The 25429-nt window shown below is 41.8% G+C and overlaps 1 protein-coding gene across 1 annotated transcript in view; it reads right to left on the bottom strand.

Annotated features, from left to right (window-relative positions):
• Positions 1 to 5337: 5337 nt before the first annotated feature.
• dpf1 (double PHD fingers 1) overlaps positions 5338 to 25429 on the bottom strand; it is a gene marked incomplete at both ends in the record, with an annotated part of 35894 nt that continues 15802 nt past the window's right edge. The window contains 7 exon segments of the mRNA XM_084558086.1: positions 5338 to 5408; positions 6375 to 6456; positions 7077 to 7189; positions 9919 to 10038; positions 23243 to 23374; positions 23474 to 23552; positions 24443 to 24532. Of these exon segments, the coding sequence (XP_084414212.1) occupies positions 5338 to 5408; positions 6375 to 6456; positions 7077 to 7189; positions 9919 to 10038; positions 23243 to 23374; positions 23474 to 23552; positions 24443 to 24532 (687 nt within the window).

Consider the following 25429-nt stretch of genomic DNA (forward strand, 5'->3'; position numbering starts at 1 on the left):
GGAAAAAAAAAATTGGAACTGTTGATCGGCTTGACTTCACCTCGCCGCTGTTGCTCAGCCAGGTCTGGCCAACACAGCAGCTATGATGAATGTCTCATCTCTAGGAATACATCACAAATAGCAAAACTGTACCTGCCCTGAATAGCAACGTGTATTCTCTTCTGCAGTGTTGCCTGAAAACAAGTGTGGACAATGGGACTCTTTTGTCCCTCGTTTCCAGTTTTTCAGGCCGCCTATAGAGGCAAAACAATGCCGCTGCTTAATCTTTTGTCGAATCCGTTGCAAAAACGAAAATAGAGGGTTTTCTGCTTGTATGTTTTAGCTGGAATGTGTTTAATTTAAATAGGAAAGGATAATTAGTTATTCTGGGTTTGAAAAGAGCATAAAATGGTTGTTGTTGGCCCCAGTTTCCAGCCTGCAAATGTTAGTCCTAGTCCTCCCCACCTGAAGACAATGAAATTGCTAAACTGACTTTGTAAGCTGCTCTAGTTGGCAGCAATACAGATGAACAGACGAGCAGACAGACAGACAGACTAACTGTATTCAGTGATTTACACAACAGCAACCAGAGCAAATAATACACACGCAGACACACACACACACACACACACACACACACACACAGCATACACAATGACAACACATAGGTAGGGCTCATTTTTCAATCTCATCTTTTTTAATGGAAAAAAATGAGTCAAGGGAAGGGAGAAAAAACTGGGTAGATTGAGAAAGCCGAATGAATTCACAGAGAATGAGTGACAGCAGTGATGACAGCAATGCGGTCACAGTCCACATTTCAAAGCATTCCCAGGTACCAGACGGAGAAAGAGAAAGAGAAAGAGAGGAGGAGAAAATGGGGAGGGAGGTTAAAAAATGTCCAAGAAGATTTCATCTTCCTCTCCAGGTAAAAAATACAAATTAAAAACTCATCTTTATCCGGTGTTGTTTACAGCAGACAATCACGTTGAAAAAATGCAAAGATTTAAAATAAAAAGTGCACCCGCACTCGCACACACACATACTTACAATTAGTTTCTTATTTTTGGGAAAGGAAAAGAACAAAAAAACAAAAAAACAAAAAACAAAGTGCAAGCAAGATCACAGAACGACAATTTACAAGAGAGGCCTGGAATGGCCCAAAGTCTCAACCCTCTGACTGAGCCACACCACCAGCGTGAGATGGGGGTGATGACATCAAACCGAGGCCTGGAGGTTCCTGGTGTGACTTTCTTAGACCCCCCACCCCCCACCCCCACCCCACCTTCACCTTGGTTTGTCCATTTGTACAAAGGGAAGGTTCAAGTTTCATTAAATGACACTGATACTCACCCATCCAAAACCCCAACATGGCTTCCCAACCCTTCCCACAGAGTACAATCAAAATTAGTTTGACTCCACCATGCTTCTCCTACTAAGTGCCAGGAAAGCTCCCAGCATAAAGGCTTTTCAGTCACCATTGACATCATCATCATCGTCATTGTCTACCAAATCACAAACATTTCCATTAAATTCAATCTAGCAATCATCATTAAACATTTCCACTTCATCATCAAACTATTTCCACTTATACACACTTCAAGTCTAGGCATCAGCGCTGATTAGTTAATTGGAATAAACAATATTTGATTGGGTGCTATTAATTTAACACACCATAAAACGAAACAGCACAAGCCAAGTGCATTACGTGGAGTGAGTACACTCCAGCACACTTTTGTTGTAATCGCTGCTCAACGTTACAGTCCTCCAGCAGTGAGGTGCCATGCAACTGGTTCCACCGAGAAGAATATGTCTGCGGAACGTTTTCACAATGACAATTATCATTCACTATTTTGGTTCAGTTATCTTTTTCGCTGACCTTCCAGTAAGTGGTTTTACACGCACAGACTCACACACACACACACACGCGTACGCGGACTCACACACATGCACACAGAGCCGTAAACGTACTCGAAGAGCAAATGCAGCCGCACTGTGCAAATGTGAAAAAACAAAACCGCAAAATCAAACAAGGAAACAAACAGGAAATGAAGTTTTCTCTCGTCATTTAAAAAAGCATCACTGACGATATCCAAAATATGTAATCCAAAACATTTCAGGCATCATTCATGCAACAGTGGAGTTGGACTGCGGGGTAACACAGCATCTGTACCTTCTGCGTCAGATGGCAAACACAGTTACAGTTCAGGTACATTCTCACAAGCCACCTGATCTGGCCAATTTCCTTTTATACATGATGCAGCATTAAAATAAGATTTTCATTTAAACCAAATCCAATGTGGAATACTGTACGACATAGCAATTTGTTGCCCTCGATTCAATCTCATATTTACAGCTATTGTCTCTAAGCTTAAAGCTCACAGATCAATGAATGGGTGCCTTCTCTATACTAACAAACAGCTTTAAAATTTTGAACGCATCCTCATAACTTGGCATAGCTATCTTCTAATGTGCCCGTTAAAGTTGCCTTAAGAAATCCAGTTAAACTGGTGGAGGATAACATAAAGGGCCTTTGAGATAAAAGAAACAAAAAGTTTTGTTTGTCTTTTTTCAGTGCAAGCTCAGAGAAATACATGCAGGCTGGCATATTAATCCCATTATGACAAACCCAGGTTTCAAACACTGGCCTCTAACGTGCAGAGCAGACTGGCAGGAAGTAGAACTTCTCTAAGTTGTTTTGCATTCACATAACAGGTTTGGTCTGTGGCCGTTTACCAAAATAAATTCACTTATGCTTTATTCTTTGGAGTCCTCACCAAGCCCAGATTTATTAAAGCTAATGCTTCTTTAGGTCACTTGAATGTCTAGATGTTAGCTAATATCAAACAGAATCAGTGTACTTTATTTGTGCCATTTAGTGACACCATACCACTGTTTATCTTGATTTAAAATGGCAATATCAGAGATCCCTGTTTCATTCTCTTTGTCAGCACCTATGGGGATAAGCCATAATTGCAGGTGTGCTCAGTAGTCCTTCCAGTATTGCAGAAAAAATGACTGCTAGGGGACTGATCACACGTCAGTGCCTGCACATGCCTTGTTATTTTGTGCACCAATACACAATACGCCCAGTCTGTAATACTGCAAGGACTTTGACATAGTTTCCTCTGTGGGTCATGGCCTCAATTAGAATTTACCAGTGGACAGTGACTTAACTGACATTTATTTAAATGAAAATCTTCAACCTTAAAGAAGAAGTTTACTGTTTGTCAAAAGCCATCTTTTTAAAGTGTATTATATCTTAAAAGGAAAAGGCTTAGCACATCTGCTGATGTAAAATCAGTGACCCGTGACCTTGCGCCGTGGTGATATGATATGATCTCCAACACTGAGTGTAGTAAAATCAGAGGTTTTCAGATGATAAAGTACACAAATCAGGACTCCATTCCTTACAATGTAGTAGTTAAAGGTTTCAAATGGAATCAAATATGGTAAAGTATTTAAGGTCTGAAACGTTTGGGCGATTTAGCTATATTGCTGAGAGTTAGATGAGAAAAAGGATATTACTACTATGTGTGTTTGATTAATATGATTCTGCAGTAATGATACGGTTAGCTTAGCTTAGCATTAAGACCACTAGCTGAGAAAACAGCTAGCCTGGTTCTGTCTTAAGCAAACATGATCTAGGACTTCTAAAGCTTAAAGATTATCATGTTTGATAAAACCCAGACTGGTGAGTTATGCACCTGACTATTTCTTTGCTGGACACATTTACTTCCTGGAGACCAAGAAATAGTCTAGCACACAACCCCCAGTGAAACCATAACTTCTCAAACTATTCCTTTAATGCTTGTTTGTCATGAGTAGGGACTTCAGTGCCAGGATTTTAGATTTGTCCCACCTCCGCCAGAATGTCTGAACTGGAAAATGCTGACTTTCCTTACATTCGCATTACCGTCCTGCTGCTCACAGATTCCATCTATCATGGAGCTGGCTACAGTTACTGTAGCGCTCAAATAAACTCACACAGACACACAAGCACACACAGAGATTAAAACACAACCAGTTTGGCCAAGAGGGTTCATATCACAAACACATTATTGCGAATTAAGTGTGCTTTCCTTTCAATTTAAATTAAAAAGTTTTTTTTAAAAAAACAAACAATTGAAATAACTACATGCAAATGCAAAATAAATAAATAAATAAATAAAAAAGGAACCATAAAAATAAGTTTTTCGGCCTCAGCACGGGCCAGACAAATATCTGCATTGTCCACACATCAATCCTACATTCTTAACACACAGATAATACACACCGAGCACCGGGAGCGTTTCAGTCTCGCATTGGCTTCACAGTCATTGTTTCATCGAAGGAAAGGGCGAGTAAAGGTCAGGGAAAGGATTTGTGAGAGATGCTAATCCTAAATTGTCATTTTTAAATACACTGTTTGATCAGAGATAGCTGATTAGAGAAGAATCCTTCTCTCCTTTCATCAGAGGATCACGTCCACACACAAAAACCCTCAGTTTCAATCCCAAAATGCATCATTAATTTGTGGAAACCCCATGCAAGGAGAGTGAGGACAGGGTGAGGTCAAAGATGGTCCGTGTTCCTGACCAGATGCTCCTTGTTTTCCAGTAAAGGGGAGATTTTATGAGTGTGTAGATAGAGAATTAATTCTGTACAATTCACTCCCCGTTTGAAACTGCACAGGGCAGGAAGCCCTGCAGACAAATGACAGAGCACAGTTCATCGTCTGATGAGGCTCTGCCATACAAGGTAAAAACATGGTATGTTTTTTAGACATACACGATAAAGGACAGAGGGAGTACATGAAATTTTGTTTGGGTGTATATTTCACAGTTGGCAAACACCGAAACATACTGCTCCATGGTTATCCAGGGTCTTCAGTGTTCTGTCCTCTGTCTAACCTATTCATCTTATTAATTCTCACTCACTACTTGACTGAGTTGCAGCTGAAGATCATTAGGGCTCATCCGAGGGCCCTTATGAGGGTTCCTGTGGAGTACTATGCCTCAGAAGTGCCCTTGGCAGGCTGAAGTGTGTGTCTTGCTAGCAAACTTATTGCCAGCTGATGAATTCCTCTGTTAAGACAGAGCAGGAATCGGGGGGAGTTTCAGGTCAAGCGCAACTGGGATTTTGAGTGACAAAAAAAGGAACAGGAGGTCGGCTCGCCGCTGGTGAGACGTTCGAGAAAGGGTGCAGCGCCGCGGGTGCTGTGTGCTCAGTCGTGTCAAAGGTCACGGGGGGGGGTTGTAGAGAAAGTGGCGGCGAGCAGATCAGAGGAGGAGCGGGGGCCGCTGGGGCATGGAGATGGGTGACGGAGAGGGGGCACGGGAGAGGATGAAGGGCCAAGAGGATGAGGCGCAGCTCCGCAGATTAAGTAAGGGTGATGTAGGCTGAGGCCTTCTCCTTCAGTTGTCTCAGACACAGATGACAGCTCCAGCTCCCTGAACAACACACACACACACACACGGAGCACATCAGGATCGGAAGTTCAATCACTGCTATTGTAAAGCCTTGTGGATTAATCCCTCATTTCACACAGAGCGTTAAGTAACACTGTAAATTAAAGCTTCATGTTGAAACACCACATGCTGTGCCTGTGGTTTGTGGAAGCAGAGGATTTGACAACTAGTTTGGATCCTGGCGTGGGATTTGTGACATTAATTAAACATGGACTTGAGACAGAACCTTAAATGCACCTCTCAGTCAGTCACAGTACTTCAAAGTGAATGTCTCACCTAAAGGTGTTGTTGGGGCATTAAACAGGCACAGAAAATGTTGTATATATATGTATATATATATATAAGTTTACCATCTGTGTTACAGAAAGCAAACCTAAAATAACTGACTGCTGTGGAATTTTAAAAATGTTACTTGCAAATCCAAAGCGTTGCATGTGTGGGCAGAGCTTGACACTGTTAGTGAGTGTTGAACACAAGTGGCACTGCTACTGTATGTTCAGCCAAGTGACACTTTTACCATGGTAACAGATTATCTTTCTACTACTCGTCTCCATGGCAACGCCATCAAACACCCCGAGGCAGCCATCTTATGTGGCAAATGACAGTTTGATTTGAATAGATGTACCTGCTTTCATTTTTGCAATCACAGCCACTGCATCTAAACTCTTTCAGCCTGGTGTTTTCTGATCAAACTTTCCAAAAAAAGGGACGTAGAGTCGTGAGTGTTACTTAAATATGACTGATCTGACGTCAGGTTTCACTCTCCTGAGTGTGACTGTCTCCCCACCTACTGTACAGACAGTTACATAATTCTGTGCTAAAACCAAAAATGCACTCAGATGATGAGGTTGTTTGGGTTGCGCAGTCTGACCACATGTGTGTTCGGAACACACGAGGACTCCTCGTACGCAGCATATCTTGTAATACTGTGATTACTGTTATACATACCCTCTGGTGGTTCAGACATGGGAGGGCTCAGGCAGTACATGTGGTAGCCTCTGTCACAATCATCACAGAACAACAGCTGGTCCTGTAACAGAAGAGAGTAACAGATGTTAATATGCGGGGGCAGATTTGAAATCAAAGCTGAGGACACACCAGCAAAGGGTTATGTGTTGTCAGTAAAATGGGAAATTGTGATCAGTAAAAAAAAAAATAAAAAAAAAATGAATTTGGGGTGTGTGTTTATTTTTGTAAATTGTGACTATTTAAAACATTGTAAACCACATGGATATATGTTAAAAAAAATGTTAGGAACACTGTAAATTTCTATTAACCTGCACTGTGAGCTCATAATTTGCAGTATGCTTTGTGTAAATACAAACTCCTGCTTACACAGGAATCAAGTAATTCAATTTATTGAATTTAATTTCTTTGGAAATATTCTTACAGAAATCTGATTCATCACAGTTGGAGTAGGTGGGAAACAGTATAACCCAGTGGTTGAGCATAATCGTACAAGCCAGTGTTTGAGACCTGGATTCCAAAGCTGAGTATCTGTGTCACCTAAACCTGCTCCAGCTTTAAAAACTACATTCAAGCCATTAATCACAGTTTTGTTCACTATTATGTATGTGCAATATGCATATGTGTGTGTGTGTGCAGCCACGTGTGCTCAGGGCTAACATGCAGTATAAAGTGAGATCCTACGTCGTTCTCAGAGGTGCCGCACAGGCTGCAGGACTTGCACTCGATGCACTGCCAGCGATAAGTCCTCACCGCAGCCGTCATGTTCACTGTGAACTGCAGACAGGAGGGGTGGCCTGGGTGCACACACACACACACACGCAAACACACACATACACACAAGCACATGGCCACACGTTTTTCACTGTCGCTGTCTGTATTTAGAGGACAGTCATCCATCATCTACCTATTATATCCATCCATCGATTTCTTTGCTTCATATTTATCTGAAGGGGAATGTACAATCAGGGTACTGTAGATGACTTTAAGAATTTCTTGACATTTTTCCCCCCTGAATCTACATTAAAAACGTAGAATTCGGAAGAAAAACATATTTAGAAAAAGTAAAGTAAATTCATTGAACCACTGCAGGAGCCATAAGCTTGTTTTTGATTTGGCAACATCAAATTTGCCACTATAAAATGTTATTAAATTGTCCTTGTCCACAGCAGCCGCAGTCTCTGCCATTTAAAAATAATCTCTCTCTCCTCTTAGCGAGTTATTTTAGTTTTAACTGGTACTTTCCATTACGTGGTCATGACAATGGAGATGTTATATCATCCTCACTTCCTGACCTTCATTCGTCTTCCTTGTGAGTGGTTATAAAGAAGAGGACCATACCAATGTTCTGCATGCATTAGCCCATTCACTACAAATCACGTAAAATCTTTTTCGTTCTCTCTTTTTTTTTTTATTTTTCAAATGAAAACAAACAATATGTGGAAATATATGTATTTACAGTACATGCAATCACATAATATAAATTCTGCACCATGTACACTGCAATCTCTGCATTTATACATGTAACCAGAATGTACAAACACATCTCATACCAAAACAAAGTGAAGATTATGATGAGGGAAAGAAATAGCACAACCATATTAAAAAAGTAAACAAAACAAAAAGTAGTTAAAGCTGCAGTGCGGAACGTTTGCCTCCCTCTTCTGGCTGTGGCAGTAATTACAATGAAATGTGCACAGGACCGAAGCCTAGAGTCTAGAAATAATCACTGCATCGTTGGCTATCTTATTTAGGCTGTAATACTTTTTCTGAAAGCAACGTTTCTTTTTTTTATCTGAAACATCACAAACTTTTCACAGACATTTCCTTGGTTCTGCACTTGACTAGAGTTAACACTATCTCTTGCATTTGTCCAGAATTGATATTTAGTTACATGAGAAATGCTTGTTTTTCTGCCATAGACTCAACAATACTTGCAGCTGCTGCAGTCTCACTTGGTCTCTGTTGCCTTCTTCAGCTTTAGCAAACCAGTCGTTGCTGGTTACCTACGGGTCAGTGTGGGAATGTAGCCACAGACAGCCCATTTAGATCTCTGATATACTACAAAATGCGCAGCGATTCATCTGCGGCAATTAGCTTTAACTGTGTTAATTGTGTGCACTCCTTAGCCAAGGGCTTTAATGTAACAGATAATCATTTCTATGCAAAAGTCCCGCACTACAGCTTTAAAGACCACTCTAATAAAGCAAACACTGCTTACCATTCAAAACCAAAATACACACTAAGGGGAGATCGTTCTCTCACAGATGTTTCTAAGTTCTTTTTAACAATGGGATACCCCCTCAAAAGAAGAAATACAGTTTTATAATATCAAATCTGGCTGATGAACAAGAAGCCAGGATTGAAATGCATGCAGCAGACAAGATTCTGAAACAATTCTGTGGTCTTTGCCACAATAGAAGGTCACACCAAGACATTTAGTTGGAACCGTTCATATTTCAGTGGCAGTTACAATGTTCCCCTCTGGTCCAATGAATGTCCAGTTATATAAAAGTTTATTTCTTATTGTTCTAGCTCACGTTCGGATGTTCTTGGCATTATATAAAAACTTCGTCCAAGTCTGCTCTTTAAGTAAAATACATTTACCAGTCATTATAGCTCCTGAACAGCTTATTTTATTTATAAAGCCTTATTGAGAGTTGATGCTTGAACAACTAAATTGAAATTACATAAATGCAAATAGCCCCTGATTAGATTATTAGAGTGAGAAAATCTTTTAGAACGTGATACACTGCAGTAATCATTTCCCAAAGCACATTATATCGTTTTAGCTGTTTTGTTTTAATCGGATTTACGGCAGCCAAAATTTTTCCACAAATTTCCACACAGTATAAAATTTGGAGGGGCGTGTTACCGAATCACGTGATGCTGCATCACAATGAATATCAGCATTCTGATCACGTTCCTGTAAATATAGTGATACAGTACAGACTCATTGGACCAGTGTGTAACTCTGACAGGAGAAAACAGACATGATGTTTCTTTTCCAGCTCACTAACTGCCTATTCAAACTTAATCTTTTGTGGATAGTCAGAGTGTAGCGATAACTTGTTAACACTGAGTTACTATTACTATTATTTCCTACTTTGGCATGTGCTGTATCTGATTTTGCATTTGGAGAACATTTCTGTTAATGGTTTATGATGTTATTGTTGTAGCAAACCGTTTTAAGCCGACTCTCTACGAGCTTATTTTCATTTTGAAGTCAAAGTGGAGTCAAGAAAACCTATGGCTGCCTAAAAAGTTAACAAAATATCCCAAAAATCGAGCAACATGACATCAAATGGCTCTTAAAGTTAGGTTTTACTGTACACGATGTGCATTAGATGGGCTCAAACAAGAAAACACTGGTATGGTCCATCCATTTTATCCAAAGGAATCAACACTTGCATTTACTTATATAGTCAATATGAAAGCTATAAACAGCACGTGGGACATTTCAAAACTGTGCATCAACAGAGGACAGCCTTCCTCCTGCCAATCATCCCCTTCAGCGGTGCCCTACCTGAGCGTCCACAGTCCGCACAGGAGATGAGGTCTTCGGGACAGCCGGTCTTCTTTGAGCCTCCGAGGCAGAAGTCACAGTAGCCGTTGGCGATCACTGAGCCGTCCGGTGCTTTCTTGGCTGGGAGAAAAGAAAGAAAAGAGAAGTGGGTAAGACAAACTGGAGCTACAACTTCCTCAGTACTGAACTCTTGGGAGAAAGGGATGAAGATGAAGAGTGTAAACTCATAAGTCAGAGTTATGAAATGTTGCCCCGAAGTGAAGATGCTCTTAACGGTAAGACGGATTGAAGAGTGGAAAACTATAAAAGCCCAAACGGATCAACAAAGCAGCCATCGTAGAGGTGAGCTCAGAAGCGTAGTATTATTGAGAGTGATTAGGGATGAAATGTTTGGATATAAAACAAAGAAGGAGAAAAAGTCCCAGTCGTCCCTCCTTATCCGTTTGCTTTGCTAAAAACAAGCTCCGGTGTAGGCCTGCGCTGGGACTCAGCAAATGCTCCCAAGTGAGGGGCGGGAGATGGGGACGCAAAGAGAGGGACGTCTACTGGGAGCCCCTGGGGTCTAGTAAATATTGTCAGAAGTGAAGGAGGAGGAGGAGGAAGAGGAGGAGGAGGGGAGGGGGGGATTGAAAAAAGAAAAGTATTAGCGAGTGTGTGTCTGCGTCTGTGTAAGTGTGATGGGAAGTTGCCGGGACAGACCTGCCATCCTGCTGAGCATGGAGAGGCAAGTGCTCCATGTGAAGTCGTTTCATAATAATTATTAACAAGAGAGAAATTCCCCCCGCCTGCCTGAGTGCTGTGCATTAATGTGTGAGTGTGTTCCACATCTACCCCCCATCTCTGTCTGTCTGACTCTTGTTGGTCTGCCTGCCAGTCTGCCTCCTGTCTGTCTCACTGCTGTTGATTGCATAATCACTTTAATGGAAGCAATCACATAACCACTGCAGACTATTTTGTATGTGCGCTTTCTTCTCTAAGAAGCAATGCAGGGTCCTTCGCAATGAATCACCGGGCTGGACGGAGTGAATACGACAGAGTGGCTCACACAGGCACACACACGTCAACATATGGCTACAAAAAAAAAAAACATTTAATTCTACTGAAAAACAAAAAAGTAGGTATGCACAGGTAACAGACGCCGCTGTAGGTGATACTGCGTGTATGCTTACATGAGAGGCTATTAATCCATTCATTTTAGGGTGGAGTCTTGATTGGTGGGAAGGGGAGGGAGAGTGAGGAGAGGGTGCACTTGATGAAATTTGTTGGTGAAAAGGGGAGCAGAGAGATGGGGTTATTACTCGACAGGGTCTGACTTTATTCCTCTGAGAAATAAAAAGAAAATAAAACAAAATCCTCTCTGCCGATCAGGGCGAGAGACAAGAAACAACAAACAAGGAAGGGGAGGGGAGGGAAGTGATGAGCTGTACCTGCTGCTGCAGCATTCAACAGAGCAACGCGAGGCACCAAAAACATACGCATGGCACTTAGTGCTGGGCTGTGCCCCAGGTATGGACAGATGATGAGGCAACTGTATCATCTAATCAAAAGTATATGAAATTCACAAGATAGAATTACAACACAAATAGCTCCAACTCCTTTTTGACAATAAACTCGTGAGTAAGTGAGGATGTTATGATAACTTGGTGTCAACTTTTCAACCTGCTCATCATCAGGGCAATGTGCTGGGAACCATGAATTTCTGCACAAGAGGTCTATGAAGCAGTTACTGCGATATTACAGGTGAGACCAAAGTGATGTTGTTACACCGCTAGCATGGCTACAGAGGATACTGGATACAGTATAGACTGTTAGTGTATTTACTTTTGAAGAAACCCAACACGTCCAGCTGTGTACTGAATGTGGCAGGAGGATGTAGAGGCATATAGTCTGGTGTTCAGGACTGGAACCAAAGCAAACACGTTTTTTTTCTTCTTCTTCTTCTGGTCAAATAAATTTCTGTTATCTTCTGTGCGTTTATTTGGGCTCAGCGCTGCTGATTGGGCCTCACGTTCCCTGTTGGGATGAACTAGAGCGGCACACATGTGGATAGCAACACACACGCGCATAAATGAAACACATTCAGGCTTCATTTTGTCTGTGTGCTATAGATATGTGTGCACATTCATATCTTTGTTTGCCTTTGTATATCTGCGGTGTGTGTGTGTGTGTGTGTGTGCTTGGAGGCCCCAGAGAGTGAATCAGCAGGTCCTGACGCATATGAGTGAGTCGGGGCTGCCCGCTGGCCTGCCTGCGTGGAGGAAAAAAACCCCATCAATGATTAAACGCCGGCGGCCATGTTTCAGAAGCCGCCCGCAACCACAGACGTGCCTTTGCCAGCAGAGGAAGGGAAGGAGGGAGGGAGGGAGGAGATAGAGAGATGATGGAGAGAGAGAGAATAAAGAAAAGTGAGCTAATGAGCCAGAATAAAAGAGATGTATGCCAAGTAAAGAAGAAAATGAAAAACTGAAGCAGGAAAAAAAAGACTGGCAATCATCAGGTACCCTTCTTTTTTTTCTCGTCCTTCTACGGTCTCGTCGTTTCTTTTCTTCTTCTCCATCTCCACATTTTTCTTGCCTTAGCCAGCCTCTCCTCTGCGCTTCTTTCATTTTTTCCTTCTATATATCCCTTCTTTACCTGACCCTCCTCTCTTCTCCCTCTCTCCTCTCCCTCCCTCCCCTCCTCTCCTCTTCCAATTACCAAGAGGAGTATGAGCAGAACCGCACACTTCACAGCTTTCAAGTGTTGGAGAGAGATCCTCCTGGGAATTATCCAGCAAGAGATGAATCCTCAAATGCTCCTCACCCCACCTCCTTCCCCCCCAACAACACCCACCCTTCCCCATTTTTCCTCCTTCTGCTAATAATTTCTCTCTCCCCCGTCTCATTTTCTCTCCTTTTCCCCTCCATGCTGCTCCTTCATTATTGTGTGTTGTTGGCCTCAGAGCTACCTGCCCTTCTGCTCTGTCAACAGAAGCGTCTCTTTTAACAAAGTAACTGTATTCTCCAATATTTTTTATGAATTAATTTTTCTATATAATGGTTCCTTTGGGTTTGTGTGGAATGGAAAATCCCAAAATTTTGAGATTTTGAGTTGACGTCAATGGTTACACTCCATTTGCACAAAAAGAGAACACATTAAAATCAGACTTTTTGAGTCGATTCTTAAAAGCCTTTTGCATTGTAAATAAGTGAAATTATCCAATTATCTGTAACTATGAGTCTTGAAAAAGGTTTTATTTTTTTTGTTTTATGGCTAAATGTGAACCGGTTGACATTGTGTAATGAAGAAAATAACAAAAACAGCTGAACAATGAGAAAATACAGCACCGACGACAGAGTAAGAATCCATGATTTTGTATCTGTGTTGAAATTTTGAAGCCACTAAAATTCACCCTCCATTTCTTCCATTCCCTCTCTCTACTCCTCCAATATCTTTTCTTCCTCCTCCTCCTCTTCCTCCTCCCTTTTCCATCACTCTGACGTGGAACCAAAGCCACAGCCCGACTGGTTGATACTTCATCCTCTGGCCAGCCACAGTGGAAGCCTTCTCTCAAATCTCCTCCATTTAGTGCACCATGTTGACACACAAATGCACACAAACGGGCCTACCTGTTGACTTTTAGCTTTTCTTTTCCGCCTCCCCTTTTTTTATTCTCTCAAATCTTTTTCTTCCTTTTTCGTCTCTCCGCCTGCCTCTTGATTTAGCATATTAAAGCATAACATTTGCATGACATTTGCTTGAAGTATTCTTCTTAAACACTCCTTCCTATCCAGTCGCGCGGACGCACATGAAGGTAAGCTCAGCCATTAACAAAGAAATGTGCGTTTCCATGGATACCATTGTTACAAAAATATAAGAGTTGGTTAATCAAGGTTACATTTTAGACTGGAATTAACAAGTGGCATGCGAATATCTGTTTTTTTACAATTACTGACGGCGACAAACACTCCGGTACAGCAGGTGTAGACAGGGAGCAGAGATGAGGAGGTGCAAAAGTGCTGGAAGGAGAAAAAATAAGGAGGCAGAAAGGGGTTTCAAGAACAGATGAAGGAAAGGGGGGAAAAGAAAGAGGAGGAGGAAGATGAGGAAGCACAAAGGAGAGAGAAGGAGAGGAGGCAAAAAAAAGTGACTCCTGTTGTATCGGAGCAGCGGTGTGTGAAAACACACACTCTGCACTCCTGTCGCCTCGCTGCTTAATGAGGAGAGCCTCTGAGGAGAAGCACACGAGAGCGCACACACACACACACAGCTGAAAACACCCGCAACCGCACACATACAGTAGAGTGCGCACGGGCACACAAAGATTTACAACCAAGCCTTTGCATAATAACTTTTGCCGTCCAGTTTCAGCCCCATCCCCCTTTTGCTCTCTCTTTAATGTGATAAATGAGAGTCCCTGTAACCCCCATGCAGCCACACACACGCGCACAAATAATTACAGTCACAAATGTACATATTTTAACATATGGGGATAAAGAAATGGACAACATATAAGGCACAAACAAGAGCACATACATTCACACAGCCACAGAATCCAAAATGCTCAAGGAGACATTTTCAGGTTTTTTTATGCAGACAAGGAGGCAGAGATGCAGTCAGATGGAAACCGTCAGTCACAGATGAAAAGTCACTGGCTTGCTTCCTCTCTCCCTCTCTCATTCTCTCTCTCTCCATCTTCCTCCTCGCACTCTTTCTCCTATCCTCTTCCTCGCTCTTTCTCTTTTGCACTTTCATGCGTTCTCATTATTGCTGCTGCTCTCTCTGCCTCTGATTCGATCTCTTGTCTGCGCTTCATTGTGCTCCTTTTTTCTTTTTTCTTTTTTTGCCTTTCCTTATTTGGTCTCTCTCTTTTTTTCTTCCCTCTGCTTTACTCTCAAAGAGGAAATTGGAACTCTTTCCTGCAATCCATCTGTTGTCACACTAATGCCTGCACCAGTGCCATGCTCGGATATTTCCTTGCTTTCCCCCCCATTTCCGTCTCTGCACCCACCAAACCTACCCCACCCTTTGCCCTTAAACGCACACAACCACACATACACGAGTGCTACTTTCACTCGCGTCCAGTCAGCAGGTTGCGTAACTCCCAATGCATTGTGGGACTGGATGCATGCATTTGCTCGTGTGTGTATGAGAGCGTGCAATGTGAGCTTGTGTGCAGAGATGACATTGCAAAGTAAAGAGGACAGAGGCAGTTTTGGTGCATAATAAAACTTGATCTATGGCTGCTTTGTAATCACACTGACCCACAGAAACAAAGACACACACACACCATCAGTCTGACACTGCAGTCTGCTGATATGTGCGCATTTAGGAAATAGACACGCATGCAAATAAATCACATACATGCGCAGAGACACACTGGCTTCGCCATAAATCATGCATGTAAAGAAATCACACACAGACGCACACAGCCTGTACCAAAGAGTACTTAAATTTGCACACTCTTAAAAAGAGCCACTTAGCCAGTGCAGGCTTGTGCCCCTGTCGATGAAGAGTTAAAATGCAAATTATTAATCCTATTTTGTTCCAGGGAGAGAGCCGGCTGGGAATGTGACTGTGAAATCCTGTTTGAACTGTGCCCAGCCTCACACGGTCCACTATACTGTGTGTCAGCGCTGCACTGTCATGTGGAAATGTCAGAAATGACCAGTCGAAATGAAACAACAAAGGAAGAATTTCACACACACAAAAAAATAAAAAAAACGTGCAAAGCTGCATCCTATTTTGTGACATTTTGAGGGAGCTTGAGTTTCTGTAGATGGTGCCATTTCATTTGTGCTTTCAGGGATAGTGGCTCTCACTGTTTGTGCTAACTACCAATTAGAATATAATTCCAAACAAACCACAGTTGCAAGTGGCTTTATTTTTGTTCACCAGGTTTGGTGGTCTGAGTTCAGTCTGTGTAAAAGTTCTCATCAATCAAATCTCTGTTGCAATACAAATAATTCAGGAATGTGGCTTTTTAACTGTTGTATTGCTGATTTCCTCCTCTCCTTGCCGAGTTTCACAGTTGCTGTTGTGTTCAGGCTCAGAGAGAAAAATAGACAAGATGAGATGAGTAGAGGGTGAGGATGGATTTGGGGTGGGGGTGGTATCGGTGGTGGGGAGGGTTGTGGTATTGTGGGGGCTTATCCAAACATGGCCAAGACAACTGAGGGACCACAGAACAACCAGCCAGCAAGCCACAGCACCACATCTTAAGACAGAATACCAAATGAAGCAGACTCCAATATTACCCTGCCTTCACCACTCCAACTGTCTGGGGGAATCTATATGATGAATCATGAAGAGATTTTTTTTTTCCCCCTTTTCTCTCAGCCTGTATAACTCTGCTTCTCGCTCTGCTTTTCTCTTTGTCTGTTTTCTCTCTCTCCTCCCATTCTTTATGTTATTTTTAATGAACTCCTCTGTGCCCCCTCCGCTCCTTCTCGCCACTTCAACTTCTTCCATTCTGCTTTCTTTCTCTCTCCTTACCCTCCTCCCTCGTTCCTTCACTCCCTTTTCCGTTCTCTCCAAAACTCTCTTCCCTTCCTCCTCTACCATCTCTCTCTCTCTCTCTCTCTCTCTCTCTCAGTTTCTCCATTTCTCTCTCTCTCTTTTCAATGTACATAACAGTGTACTCTTTAGGAGGGAGCCCTGGCGGTATCTATGGCAACCGGATTGCTAGGCAACAGCCATTTCTCCCTTCCTTTCCTGCGCCGTGCAGCAGCGGCAACAATCAACCAATGAAAAGCTGAGGAGGAATGTCGGAGTACGTGAAAAGTTGTGAACACCTATAGAAAGCACTGAATGCTGTCTATTTCCTCATGTGCTGTTTTGACATTTTTAAAGATTGCATAAATATACATCCAATCAATCAGTCTTTGCTTTGCAAATTAAAATTAACAATGTGTTGTTATGCAGAGTAGAAAAAGTAATTAAATAAGAAGGATTTTGCTCTGCATGTAAAAAACAATCTCGCTTTTGTCACTGTGCACATGCACACACAGACAAATAATAGCCACCGAAGCCACACATGTGTTAATTAGCATACAATTACACCTCTGTGCACACGCCACTGGAACTCCTTGAAAGGATGTTTGCAGCAGGAGTATTTTAGGCAATTCTGCAAGCCCTGACATTGCACATGCAGCATAAAGCATTCAGAAATCTTTTAATGAAGTCCCTACTTATTGTGCCAATTTGCCCTTAGAAATCACAGGCAGAATCATGAGGTTTGGTAAGGTTCGGTGGCAAAGACCATGCAGCGCCAAGATGTGACAGCTTACAAGACTGACAAAGGCAGAACTGACAAAGACTACTCCCTGTAGAAAAACACATCTGCCCAGTGACACTGCTATAAATGGCAAAGCAATAACCACAAGAGCTGGAATCTTAACTACACTTCAAATCACCTGTTTCGTTATTCAGGAGAAAAAGACGGATAGATGTAAATGAGGAAAAAGGAAAACAGAGAGAGCGGTGCACATATGGAGTGACAATAGACACAGGGAGGGGAGAAGCCATTTTAGGTTCTCAAACACGTCTTATTTTGATGTTGGTTGATCAAAATTCATCCTTTCACTCCTCTGTCTGCCAACAGTAGGAGGAGGAGAGGGAGGCCATTTTGAAACACTGGGCGAAAAAACTGGAAAGGGACAAAAAAATAAATAAAAAAACACAACAATGGTGAGTAGGAACAGAGGGATGCTGACCTTCAAAGGGCTCAATTACATGTGACACACACACACGTTCACGCACGTACACACTTGAAGTTGGGCATGATTGCCCATACAGTGCATTCACACAACTCAGTGGCAGAGAGGGGCACAAACACACAAAGAAAAGCATGTGCATGCGTGTGTGTGTGTGCACTGATAGCATTTTTTAAAACACACATATAGAAACACACACAGTCTGAGCGTCCCTGCTGCTCCACACCGTAGGACCGTCTGTCCGTCCAGATAAAGTGGCCTCTGAATCTCGGTTCTGATTTGAGAGGGGGGATTTAATGACAACTACACCCCCCCCCCCCCCCCCCTTGCTGCCTGTCCCTTTATTTCTCTGTCCATTTTTCCTTCATTCTCTCCTTTATTCATTCACAGCGGTTGTTTCTCTCAGTTTGTGTCGTGCTTGCAATCTGTTTATCTTATTCCTGCTATTTCACAATTATTTTACTTTTCCATCTCTCTCTCTCTCTCTCTCTCTCTCTATCTCTATCCATACCCACAAAACCAATTTTCAGGTGGACACTGCAGGGCCGACCTCTAAAGTAAACATCCCCCCATTCATCCACTTCTCCGCAGCCTCCAACTCTTGCGTCTTCTACCCCCACCACCCCCACCATCACATCAATGCCAAAAGAGCCCCCTACACCTCCGCCATCCATCCTGCTCTCCCTCCCTCTACACCTCCAACCTCTTCTCCTGTTTGGAAGAAAAAGAAACATAGTATGTGGTGCAGTCATGAATTTTAATGCCGCTGCTCGTTTTGAGTAAACAGTACGTCGGCCAGCATCCAGATATGTGTGGAGGGTTGATTTTAGCGATGGTAATCACATTAATTCCAAAAGCTGAAGGATGAGGCAAACTAAGAGAGAGTGGAAAAAATGGAGGCAGAGAGGGAAAGGAGAGGAGGGTTAAGTGAGGATGCAGAGCAAGATGAGAAGAAGTGGTGAAAGATGGACTCAGAGAACAAGAGGGAAGGGAAATCTCATCTCCTTGTGGAATAATCTGCCATTTATCACACTGATGGAAAAACAGGGAGGGGAGAAGGGAACTGGGTGAGGCTCAGAAAAGACAGATTTGTATAGTTTTTGAGATAAGTTCTTGTGTGCGGATGCTGCAAACATACTGTAGCGTCTAGACAGCCAGAATATAGCATGAATTATGCATGCAGGGTTGCTCTCATTCAAGGCAGCCATATTAATATTATTACATACTGTATGTGGCAATATACCGAGAGGTGGAGCCTTGTCCGTGACACTCAGCAGATTGGGGAAACCTATAATGGCGAGCGCACACACACACACCATCAGTGCATGCACACACTCACATATGAACACACTCACAGAGCCCTGCCAGCGCATGTGCATGTGGACTCACACCGTACAAAGAGGCTAAGCTTCCTTTCTCATTTCAGCAGAGAAGATTGCATTTTCTGAGGCAGTGTGTGCGGGTGTTTGCGCGTGTGTGTGTGCGCGCACGAAAGTGTGTGTGTGTGTGTGTGTGATTACTGACTGTATGGGAGGGAGTGATGGGGGATATTAAACGATTCAAATGCTGCCTCTCTTGCTCTCCCCCACTGGAGAGACCTAAGACTGCAGCACGGCCACACAGACACACACACAAACACACACACACGTGCACATACGTATATACACATACTGGGACAGTCTGTTCTGTCAGACAGGCCAATTTAAAACCACACACTGCCAATTAACTGAGAGGCAGCATAGTTTCAGTGTGGACATTGTTGCAGTGCAGCATACACAGATAATGTGGATATGGGTGTTCTGTGTGTGTATCTGTGTTCTATTCTGAGCAAATTGCTTGTTTTAAGACCAGGAGGAACAAAGAAAGTGGATGATTCGTTTGCGCTCCCTTTTCGAAACGTCCATATTTCTCGTGGCTTTTTTATTTATCTTTTTTTCTGGAGTGTGAACAACTGTAGCCGTTTTACTGATGATTACTGACCAAAACGCAATCTCCCGTAGGATAAATGCATGCTATTGTCCTTAAAAGAAGTGTTCAAAAACAAACAAAGCACGCAGACGGAAAACCGCACGGAACAAAAACCACACAGTGATAGAAAGCTGGCCCTGGGGATGGAAATAAATAGCCACAAAGAAACAAAGACGGCAAGCAATTTGGATGCTGCAGCTGGCAGGATGGAGGTTTGAGGTCTGATTCATGACCTCTTCATAGAAACCTAAATATTTGTTGTACTTGCTGTTCACTGGCATTTATTGCTCCCTTATTATACCCACGATACATTTAGCAGAACCTCTGTGGCCTTGTACTAAGCACAGTCTTGAGATGCAAACAAGCATCAGTACTATTATGCATATATTACAGAACCAATACAGTTTTATTTTTTTATAGCAGAGATGATGTTTGGACTATCTTGGTCTACTGTTTAAATGCCTGTACAAACCAGTGTCCCTCCAGATTTTGCATGAGGCCACTGGAAGCCTGCCATCACTCAATACCTCCCACACTTACTTCCCATTACTTCCCACATTCAGCAGTTCATCTTATTAATTATACTGTAAGGTATTAGCACCACAGGGAACAATGTGGCGTGAGGAGAAATCAAGGTGATATTCAAAGAGAATAAATGTCCCTGTAATGTGCATGTGACTTTTTTTTCACAATGGGCATTAGAAAGCATGTGAAAGCAATGGGCTCCATTTCCTAAAAGCATCCCAGTATTAATAATATCTTCAGTAAACTTACAATGGAAAGGAAGTTAAATAGTTTTTTGGAAGGAGGTAGCTTATCAGAGGCATACCGAAACAGAGCCATTGTTAATGCTGATTACACCTGCCCCATCTAAAAGTAAATATGTTTTCTGTGATATTAGAGCAAAAACGTAACTTTACAAAATGTACTCATCCATCAAAAGGCAGTCACACTGTTCCCGTTCCTTGTGGGCCTTCAAACAACAGCGAATACAGATGTCTGATAATTCTTTAAATCCTTACATTACATTACGTGACTGTAAATATGCAAAAAGTTTGAAAAACCATGCTTTCCACAATAGCTGCACGTGTTCATGTGACAAAGTAATATTAAGGATGATTGCACTCGTGGCATTTCAAAGTTGGGTTAGTGTTAAGCAACAAAACATGTGTTAAAGATCAGTGATGAATAGTTCTTAAGCTAATAAAAAGTGAAACAAAAATTACAGATATGTCTCCTTCATGCAAGTCAAATACCCTACACCCCAACCTCCAATCCTTAGTTTCTGTTTCGCTTCAGTGAGTGCACACTACACACTGCATTGGAACTGAACACTTGACTTGGAGATAACTTATGAGGTGTGGAGTTTTCCGATATAAATGTAATTCTCAAGATACTGGGCTGAAGCCGTCGGATAAACTGATGGATGATGACAGTGCCTACTGCAATAGCAGTGATACTCTATTCTAATAATGATTTATTCTTGCAACATACCATGAGTAAACTATCTGATACCTTGCATCCCTCCAAATCTTGGGTCGATTATTAACAGAACTAGAGATTAAAGCCCAGCCAGTACACCTCTGGGAGACTGCACTGAAGTACATCAGTGTGTTGAGCCAAGCCAGCATGTTTAAAATGCTCACAGTGGTATATGATGTTAATCATATTTGTTTCAGCGTTACAATGCAAACATTCGCCAATTAGCTCAAACAAAAGGTTTTTGTAACAAAAAGAACTTCTGCTGAAACATCGTCAGCATAGGCCTACTGGGTAACCTGCAATTTTAATTTACCGCTGGTGTTCCCTGAATGTTTCCCAAACAATTCCGCACAAAACTTTATTGTTACTCAGGTGAACTTCGCCCCCAACTTGTGGTGGCGGAAATATGGTCTGAAGTTCCCTGTTGGGAACTGATTTATTCTCCGTCAAAGATCTGCTGGCCCATTTAAATTGAGCTGGCTTTATGTGACGGTGGACAGAAGAATGACATCGACATAGTCATACGGTACACGTCATCTGAGCGCCATGGAGTTGAATCAGTTTAGAACAAAATGGCTCTCACTGGTTATAAGACTGTTGAATGGCGTGCAGAGGTAGTTTTTTTTAAACTCTACTGGTTGAAATACTCCCTATGATGAGATCCAAATTGCGTGTTACCAGACTCATAGTATGAGTCATAATATTATTCTGTTTCTGAGTCTGGCTATGTCAAGATACTGCATTGTGGCACTAGAGGGAAATTCAAGGATTTGTTGTATGTTCAAGAAATTCATGGTAGTCTAGTTAATTTAGACTTCAAACTGGATCAAAGTGGTGAACAAAACCCAACAACAACACACATTACAAGTCACAGAACCACGCACCTATTCTTCTGCAACATACCACTTGACATAAACATCTACACAGTCTGCAAGGGCTGGTAGTAGTGAGCAATATCATTGATCTTCATTATGATAGTATGGCCCAGTGCATTAATGGGCACTCATTAAACCTTTGATAGCCGCAGCCATACTGTGTGCTGTAAATTAAAAGATACTAGAAATTAAAACGTGAAGAGTGCTCTGGACATTTCCCTGAATGTATGACTGGTGTTTGTTCACTTGCAGTACTTTAGAGCTGATGAGTGTTGACTGAAGAGTTGTTTGGTCTCTAATTGAGCTCATATGTCCTTGCAGTAGTTACTAAAAACTGTCTAGTGTTATGTTAACTAAGATGAATCTAGATGGTGTTCACCTTTACACTCTGAGTAAATTAACATTTGCCGTTGTCATTAAGGTGACTGTTTTACCATACCACATTACACAGTAAGCTTCTGAGGATTAATAGAGTAATACAGGAAGTTTGAACGAGGTCTCACAACCACATTACCTCAGGGCTATGGCAGCCCAGGCCAGTGAAAGGTTAAACACTACACTGGAATAAAAAGAAAAAAGTAAAATTACCCTGAGGGCTAACATAGCCTTGGGGCAATCATGCAAATACTGAGGTGTCATGTGCCACCTTTAGTAGACTTGGAGGACAGGCAAAAGCGTGACAATCTTTCTCAGAATAAAACCAGTGCAAACAGTATTGTGTTCTTTAACACATGTCTGCTGTTGTCATTGACTTTGCCTCTACAGAAGCTGAAACACTACAGTTGCAGAGGATTGCATAGTGCAGTCCCTTATATTTTTTCTACCCCTGTTAGACCCATTCACCAAAGCCAACACTTATTTAACCCAGGTCAAGAGTCAGGCCAAACAGCAAGGTTGAATGACTCATGGTGACCCATTTGGAGCAACTGCAAACACAGTAAACTTGTGTTTCTGTGTCAGCCTGAAAGGGAATTGGAGAGAGACGAAGAATGCAGCTAAACCCAGAAGTCCACTGGGAGAAATCGTATCCCTCTTGTGCACAGGTGCACACTTTAGATGTGGCTCAGTCAGCACTGTACCTATCTATAATGCTGCAGGAGGAAATCCAGGACAATCAATAGTTCCTGATAATATTCTGATTTTGAAGGACTGTTTTAATGATCCTGAAACTGCTAACAGCTAAACTGCGTATTCGTTCTGTAACCGAGGACTCTGAATCAATCTGTCCGGCCAACCTAAACACTCCACGTGAAGTAAACAATGGATGGTGACGGACAGATAGACAACATGGACACACGGACTCACGCTTGTGGTTGTTCTTGCGCTGGAATGGTAGCGTGTGCCTCTCTGAGTCTTCTTCGCCCTCCTCATCTGCCAGGTGTGTGTGAGTGTAATGGTAGCTCAGTCCCGGACGGTTCTTGTAGCGCTTTCCGCAGACTGGAACACACACACGCAGCGAATAAAATTAGTTTTATGAATGTGAAAGATAAGAATAAATGAATACAAATGAAAACAAGAAACACAGAAGACGCTCACTGTCACAGACGTAAGGCTTGTCTCTGTCTTCGATGGCAGGCGGCTCTTGTCTCTTTCTCATGCCTCCGACACCGTAGGCCTGCAGGGATCACACACACACACACACTTTTAAGAACTCAGACAGATGCAAAACTGCACGTGTAAGATACACAAAAAAGTTTGAACTTCCACACTCACCACATGAGTTTTATCTGTACACACAAACACAATAAAAAATACAGTCCTCATTTGGCTGTTCACGTGTCTACACGCACACACACACACGTTTGCATTCTAATCATCTGCTCTCAGCGTAAAGCTCCACTTCCAGCAGGAGGGGGCTGATGACACCTAGCAGGGGAGCAACAGTTCCAATTAGCAACCCTGGTGTCTGTGTGTAAGTGCGTGTGTGAGTTTGTCTCTGTGTGCACTGTATGTGTGTGTGATGATTTGCAGAATACATTGTTAACACTTGATTATCTTCCCATAGGATGCCCTGAAAGAGTGTGGAAAGAAGGCCTTGTCTGATCTAATCAGAGTTGTAAAAAAGAGGCCATCGCAGCATGATTTAAATCACCGGATCCGTTTGCATGTATTTGTAATAAGTGTTGGTTTGTAAGATGACATTTCATTACAGGGAAAGATTCACAGAGAAAGCACAAAATGATTCCCGACTTATCATATTTCACTGCCTATGACTACGTGTTCATAGATGTGGATGCAATAAATAAATCAGAGACTTTCCCGCAATAATCTATAATACCTTATAGCTGTGATAATGTTGTCTCATTAGAACCATTTATGTCTTAATGTGGTTGACAGACAAGACCATGAACTTTCACCTCAGTCCGTGCATTTCATTCTGAGCACAGTCTGGCTCATTTGTGTAATACTGACTTCGCTCTTCCACACTGACAGCAACCAGATTCTCTCCTGACCTGCTATTTAAGCCTAACCGAATAAAGACAAATTAAGTATGAAAGGTCATACCCGTGCTTTGGTGCGGTTCTTGCGCTTCGGGACATCTTCCTCCATCTCGTCCACCTCCAGCTCATGAGGGAAATCCCCGACAAGCAGCTTCTATGGATGACAAATAGAAAAAGAGCCAAATGGACTGTCAGACAGGTTAGTTGATTTACTTTCCTCTTACTGTTCTTTCGCTAAAGCTCGGCTTCAGAAGATGTTTTCAGGACATTTGCATGACACTTACTGTAACCTATGTATCATACTTTCATTGCAAAAAATAAAATTGGATAAAATTTGATAATTTTCATCAATTAAACAGGCATAAATGGAATTTAGTATTGTACTTTTATAAACTTTTTATAAGACATGTATTTTGCATTTCCCATGATACAACATAACAGCTTCTTTTATTAGATAAATAGACTAAACCAAGGGTTTACTAACCTTTACGAAATTGAGAGCTACTTCAAGAGTACCGAGCAATACGAAGGGCTACTTTTGATACAAACTTACGGAATAACATAGTCGCACAATTCACCTTTAATAATAAGAATAGTAATAATAATAACTTAAATGTGTGATGAGGCTGTCTGCTCATGTTAGTGGTTCTTGTTATATGATATTGTTGTTAATGAATACTCACAATAAATATTAGAAATAAGTTAAATGGTAGAAACCTATTAATTTAAACATGCAACATTTTTCATTATTTATTTTTGTTCCTATAATTCAATTTCAACATTTGAACTATCACATCTCTTTCTGACTCACCTATCTTTCCTGACTGCACTCTGTATGAATGAGCACATTTGTAGCATTTTGTTTAAAGTCACCTGTTTTATTTTTGTTCATATTAGTAGTATTTTTATTATGAATTATTAATATAAATATAAAATTAGTATTTAATTAGTATTATTGAAATGTCACCTTTGTGACATTTTTGAACAAATCATGAACTTTGTCCCATGTCTGTACAAACTACCAGTAATGTAATATTAAAAAAACATAACT

This window comes from Chelon labrosus, assembly GCF_963514085.1.
Source record: "Chelon labrosus genome assembly, chromosome: 13".
NCBI lineage: Eukaryota > Metazoa > Chordata > Actinopteri > Mugiliformes > Mugilidae > Chelon > Chelon labrosus.